At 37.1% G+C, this 6,016-nt stretch overlaps 1 protein-coding gene across 1 annotated transcript; it reads left to right on the top strand.

Annotated features, from left to right (window-relative positions):
* The first annotated feature begins 239 nt into the window (after window positions 1–239).
* LOC140991757 (receptor protein kinase TMK1-like) lies at window positions 240–3,969 on the top strand. Its single transcript, XM_073461900.1, has 2 exons — window positions 240–2,923; window positions 3,034–3,969. The coding sequence occupies exons 1-2, from the start codon at window positions 580–582 to the stop codon at window positions 3,540–3,542; spliced, it is 2,853 nt and encodes a 950-aa protein (XP_073318001.1). The 5' UTR covers window positions 240–579; the 3' UTR covers window positions 3,543–3,969.
* The last annotated feature ends 2,047 nt before the right edge of the window (window positions 3,970–6,016 follow it).

Below are 6,016 nucleotides of genomic sequence, written 5' to 3'. Positions count from 1 at the left end.
TGTAACCTGTTTTTTTAAAATAATAATAATATTAATTCCAAGCTAATTACTAGATTTTTTCACTATATAAAACTGATGAAGAACAAATTAACAAATAATATAAATTTATAGTTTTTTGAAATATAAATTGTACCCTAATACCTGATCCAATAATATTTGTAATTACAAAAATCCATTAATATTTTTTCTTCATTGATTTACGTTTTAAAAGTTCTTCATTCATGTAGAAATTGAGCAAATCTATTCAAAGATCCACCCCGGCATTCGCTTCCTCTCCAAGCCTTAACGAACTAATTTTCCCTCTTTTCAAATTCCTAGTTTAAAATACATTTTGTCTATTATTCTTGGTCACGCCACCCGTTGCAAAGCGTTCATCGTCATTCTCACTCCTATGATCCCTCCTCATGCTTTTGGATTTTTCTAATCTGAAACTAGTTTCCCATATCCCATTTTCTCCACCACTCTTTATCTCACAAGATTTCGGATTAGGTTCTTGAGCAACTGTGAACAATGTTTCCATCACCGTTTTCATGAAGTTTCAATGCCTGTACTGTAGCTTTTTTGCTTCAAGTGTCTGTAATGGAGGTTCAAGCCAAGATTAGAATCGTTCTAGTGCTTTTTCTCTCTGTGTTTTCGCTTGTTTATGGTATTACGGACCCTAATGATTTAGCTGTTTTGAATGAGTACAGAAAAGGTTTGGAAAATGCAGAGCTTTTGAACTGGCCTACCAATGGCGATGACCCTTGTGGTCCTCCGAGCTGGAGTCATGTATTTTGTTCTGGTGGCAGGGTTACGCAGATTCAGGTTAGAGGGTTGGGTTTGAAAGGACCTTTACCTCAAAATTTCAACCAGTTGTCTAAGCTGCAGAATTTAGGCCTTCAACAGAATCAGTTTAGTGGGAGTTTGCCCTCTTTCAGTGGGTTGTCTGAATTGAGATATGCTTATTTGGATTACAATAATTTTGACACAATCCCGTCAGATTTCTTTAAAGGGCTTGTGAATTTGGAGGTTTTAGCATTGGATAACATCCCTTTGAATGCCACCACTGGCTGGTTTTTGCCTTCTGACTTGCAAGATTCAGCTCAGTTAAAGAATCTCACTCTTATGAACTGCAATTTGGCTGGTCCTTTACCCGAGTTCTTGGGAAATATGTCGTCTTTAGAGGTCTTGAAACTGTCTTTGAATCGAATTTCAGGTACCATCCCGGAGAGTTTTCGGGGATCTCTTTTGACAATTCTATGGTTAAATGGGCAAACAGATGGTATGACTGGTCCAATTGATGTGGTTTCAAGCATGGTTTCACTCACCAGTCTCTGGCTCCATGGAAACCAATTTTCAGGTAAAATTCCTGAGAATATTGGTGATTTAGTATCTTTGCAAGATCTTAATCTCAATAGCAATGATCTGGTTGGTTTAATTCCCGACGGATTAGCAAATATGGCATTAGTCCGCCTAGATTTGAACAATAATCATTTCATGGGTCCTATACCAAAGTTCAATGCCGTTAATTCTACTTATGCATCAAATCCATTTTGTCTTCCAAATCCTGGAACTCTCTGCGCACCTGAAGTTATGGCGCTCTTAGATTTTCTTGATGGGGTAAATTTCCCATCCAAGCTCGTCGAATCGTGGTCTGGTAATGATCCATGTGCATCTTGGTTAGGAGTGAGTTGTGATGTTAATAGAAACGTGACTACCATAAACTTGCCAAGCTTTAATCTTTATGGTACTTTAACCCCTTCACTTGCAGAGCTTGATTCGCTTACCCGTTTATTACTGCAGTCCAACAATCTATCTGGTCCGATCCCGACAAAATGGACTGCTTTGAAATCTTTAATTTTGTTGAATTTGAGTGAAAACAACCTCTCCCCTCCTGTTCCTAAGTTTAGTGACAATGTAAAGCTTTTCCTAAGTGGAAACTCTCTACTAAACTCGAATTCTGAATCACCTTCACAAGGTAATAACACCGTTTCTCTCAATTTACCACCCTCACCTGTCCCATTTTCACCAACAGTTGGTTCCATATCTAATTCTTCTAGTTCAACATATACAGAAGGAAACCGTTCCAAGAATCCTAAGATATTCACCATTGTTGCACCAGTTGCAAGTTTTGCGATTCTTGTTTGCTTGGTCGTGCCATTGTCAATTTATATTTGTAAGACCAAAAGAGCTAGGGACCTTGCTCCAAGTTCCTCCCTCGTGGTTCACCCAAGGGACCTATCTGGTTTAGAAAACACGGTAAAATTTGTCATTGCTGATAACACGAATAGAAGCACGTCTTCTTTAGCTACAAGTGGCTCGGCAAGCATAAATAGTAGCGAGTCCCATGTGGTTGAAGCCGGAAATCTCGTCATATCAGTTCAAGTTCTGCGAAACATGACCAATAATTTCGCTCCCGAAAATGAACTTGGTCGTGGTGGTTTTGGTGTAGTTTATAAGGGAGAACTGGACGATGGGACTAAAATAGCTGTGAAAAGGATGGAAGGTGCAGTGATTAGCAGCAAGGCATTAGAAGAATTTCAATCTGAAATTGCTGTTCTTTCCAAAGTTCGTCACCGGCATTTAGTATGTCTTTTGGGATTTTCAATCCAAGGAAACGAAAGGATTCTTGTTTACGAGTACATGCATCAAGGCGCCCTCAGCAAGCACCTTTTTCACTGGAAGAAATTTCAATTAGAGCCCCTCTCTTGGAAGAGAAGGCTAAATATTGCCCTGGATGTAGCTCGGGGAATGGAGTACCTTCATACTTTCGCTCACCAAAGTTTCATACACCGCGACCTCAAATCTTCGAATATCTTACTTGGTGACGATTTCCGAGCTAAAGTATCGGATTTTGGACTGGTCAAACTTGCCCCTGATGGAGAAAAATCTGTGGTGACACGGCTAGCCGGAACTTTTGGATACCTGGCTCCTGAATATGCCGGTAAGCATTATTACTGATTTTATGGTCTCTCTATTAAACTCAACGTTTGATTTGTCAAACATTTACTCCAAACATGATAATTTACTCAGTAACTCTTCCTATTCATTCAGTGACAGGGAAAATCACCACAAAAGCTGATGTGTTCAGCTTTGGTGTTGTGTTAATGGAACTATTAACCGGATTGATGGCCATAGACGAGGAAAGGCCTGAGGAAACCCAATACTTGGTTGGATGGTTCTGGCAAGTCAAATCAAAAAAAGAAAAGTTAATGGCAGCCATTGATCAAACACTAGACCTAAAAGATGAAATATTTGATAGCATCTTAATCGTGTCAGATCTTGCTGGACACTGCACTGCACGGGAGCCTGGCCAACGACCTGATATGGGACATTCTGTCAACGTCTTAACATCGCTGGTCGAGAAATGGAAGCCAATAGAATATGATACGGTAGAATATTGTGGTATTGATTATAGCCTTCCACTTAATCAAATGGTAAAAGATTGGCAAGAGGCAGAAGGGAAATTTTCTAGTTATATGGACCTTGAGGATAGCAAGGGGAGCATTCCTGCCAGGCCTGCGGGATTTGCTGAGTCGTTCACTTCATCCGATGGGCGGTAGAAATTGCATAGGAGGGGCGGATCCAACGGAGATAGCGACAAGGACAATGGGTTGATGGCTATTTGTGTTGGATTTTTTTTTTTTTGAAATTTTACGTACAAGTTTATGAAGTTATAAATCTCGACTATTCAAAATCCATGCAGTCATCGGATCTCACCTTCCTCTATTTCACTTCTCTGGTTCAAAGTCCATTAGATCGCGCCAGCTTACCCTCCCCAAGACCCCCCCCTGTCCCCGGACACCTTGTCTTATCTTGACCAGTTTTCCCGACTTCTCAATCTCAACTCTGCTTGATGTGTATACTTGTTTCGATGTTTCCGCAAATATGTAGATAACATGTTCTATTTCGATTATTGGAGTTGTAGGATTGCTTTTGATTCCGTTTTGTGGGGTTGTATATGTAGGAAAGTGATTTTTCCATTGTAACGAATTTGTTAGTTGATTGTCACAAAATGTTTAAAGCCACCAGTGTTTTATACACATTCATTTACACTACGTTTTCAGTAAACTAAAATGGTCTCCCCTCTTACCAAATCTCGTACATTACTAACTTTGAGCAAAGTAACTCTCGATCAAGAAGCTACCAACTTGTAATAATTTTTCCTACATAGGCTCTTGGAAATAATTTTTGGTGATTTTTAAAAATAAGATCAAACAATATAGAGTAATATGCATTAAACATTTACAAATTCCGAAATAAAAAATAAAAATAAAATGGAGATTTGTTAATAATTGTCCAAGATGTTACTTTCATGCATGAGTGTAGACCCGAAGTGTCCAATAAATATAAAACTGGCGTGGGTCTCGATCATTCACAAATCACGCATTCCCATGTTGATGAATATTCAACCAACCAATCCCACCCCAGTGTCTTTGGATTCAATTATTCAAACACATGGCGGGTTTATACTAAAATCATAGTCATTATTATTATTTTTTTAAGTGGTCAATTATTCATCAAGTAATGCAAAAATAAATCAAATATTTCTGGAAAAATTATTATCTTAACTATGTAGAACAATATTTCAGTGAAATACACACACACATATATATATCATTTATATATAAATAAAATTTTATTTCTTAATATAAATAAATATTAATGTTTATGTTGTAGATACAATTGTTGCTATTCAAATATTTTTCAACTAATAATTTATAACTTGCGAATCCTAGAAATGTTAGAGATATACCGAATATTTTTGTTAATAGCGTATATTGTATAAAAAATTTTGATATAGTAAAATTATTAACGGTGCCTGCCATCTTTCTTAAACATAACTCGATAGATGGTATTATATCGATATTGTATCGAAAATTTCGATATAGTAAAATAATAGTATACTGAAATTTCGATGTGATATAAATTTCATATCGAACATTTCAGTATACTATAACGAAATTTTCTTACATTATTGGTACAATATCGATATAGTGTAATCTATCGAGTTATGTTTGAGAAAGCTAACATGTACCATCAATTGCTCATTTATGCGTCAATCTTCATTTGAGTAATTGTTGTATTTATTTATCATAAAATACGAACCGTCACTAACTACGTTACTATCAACCAAGTTCTGCTAAAATTGCTTAGTGGAAATTAATGGTAGCTGTCAAGAAAGGAGTTTTGCATGCAATACATTTTGGATGGGTTGGGTGAATTGCGTGAATCGGATGCAATCAATGCAATTCACGCCGTTAGAACCCAGGCTTTCTTCTCTATGGATGACCCGATTGCTGATTATATACGCCATCTCTGCTGAAGTGCACATGGATCTTTTTGAATCACGATCGGAGAGCCGCAAACTAAAGGGCTAACGTGAATTGACTTGACTGGTCATAGTTTGCATATAGAAAGAACTGGTTTGTTCGATTCTATCTATATATATATATAGATAGTACCTCAAACCATTGAAAAGTTGACACATGTTAACTTCATGTAAGGAAGAGTTAACATATGGTACTCTTTAATGATTTTGGACACTAAATCCCTAGATTTCTATGCAAAGTTGCAATTAATGATTTGGTGAATTGTCGATGGAACACAATTTCGATATTTTTTTTAGAAAAAAGGGTACATATACATGTGATATGTATAATATGACATATACAAATTTTTTTTTCTTTTTTTACTCTAAAGTGAGCCGGGGTGAGTCTAAGTATGACCAAACTCATCACGTACCCACCCTGTTGTGAATTTCGTGTCACTTCGAAAACAATCGAAATTTGAGTTAAAGTCCCTCCATTACAACCCTAATAACCGTATTCAGTCAATTAAGTTATTGGGTCGGGTCACTTCTTTTACTCAATCATCTGTTCTAGGCCCGCTTATATGGTGGGCTTTTCAATTCAGAAGTATTTAAACTGAATGGGCTTCCATAAGCGGGCTTTTCAATTCAGAAGTATTTAAACTGAATGGGCTTCAAAATATTTGGGTTTTAAATCAAACTCAGCCCATGCTTGACCTACTAAAA

This window comes from Primulina huaijiensis, chromosome 13 (genome assembly GCF_012295235.1).
Source record: "Primulina huaijiensis isolate GDHJ02 chromosome 13, ASM1229523v2, whole genome shotgun sequence".
Taxonomy (NCBI): Eukaryota; Viridiplantae; Streptophyta; class Magnoliopsida; order Lamiales; family Gesneriaceae; genus Primulina; species Primulina huaijiensis.
This window is presented reverse-complemented; position numbering and strand designations above follow the sequence as displayed.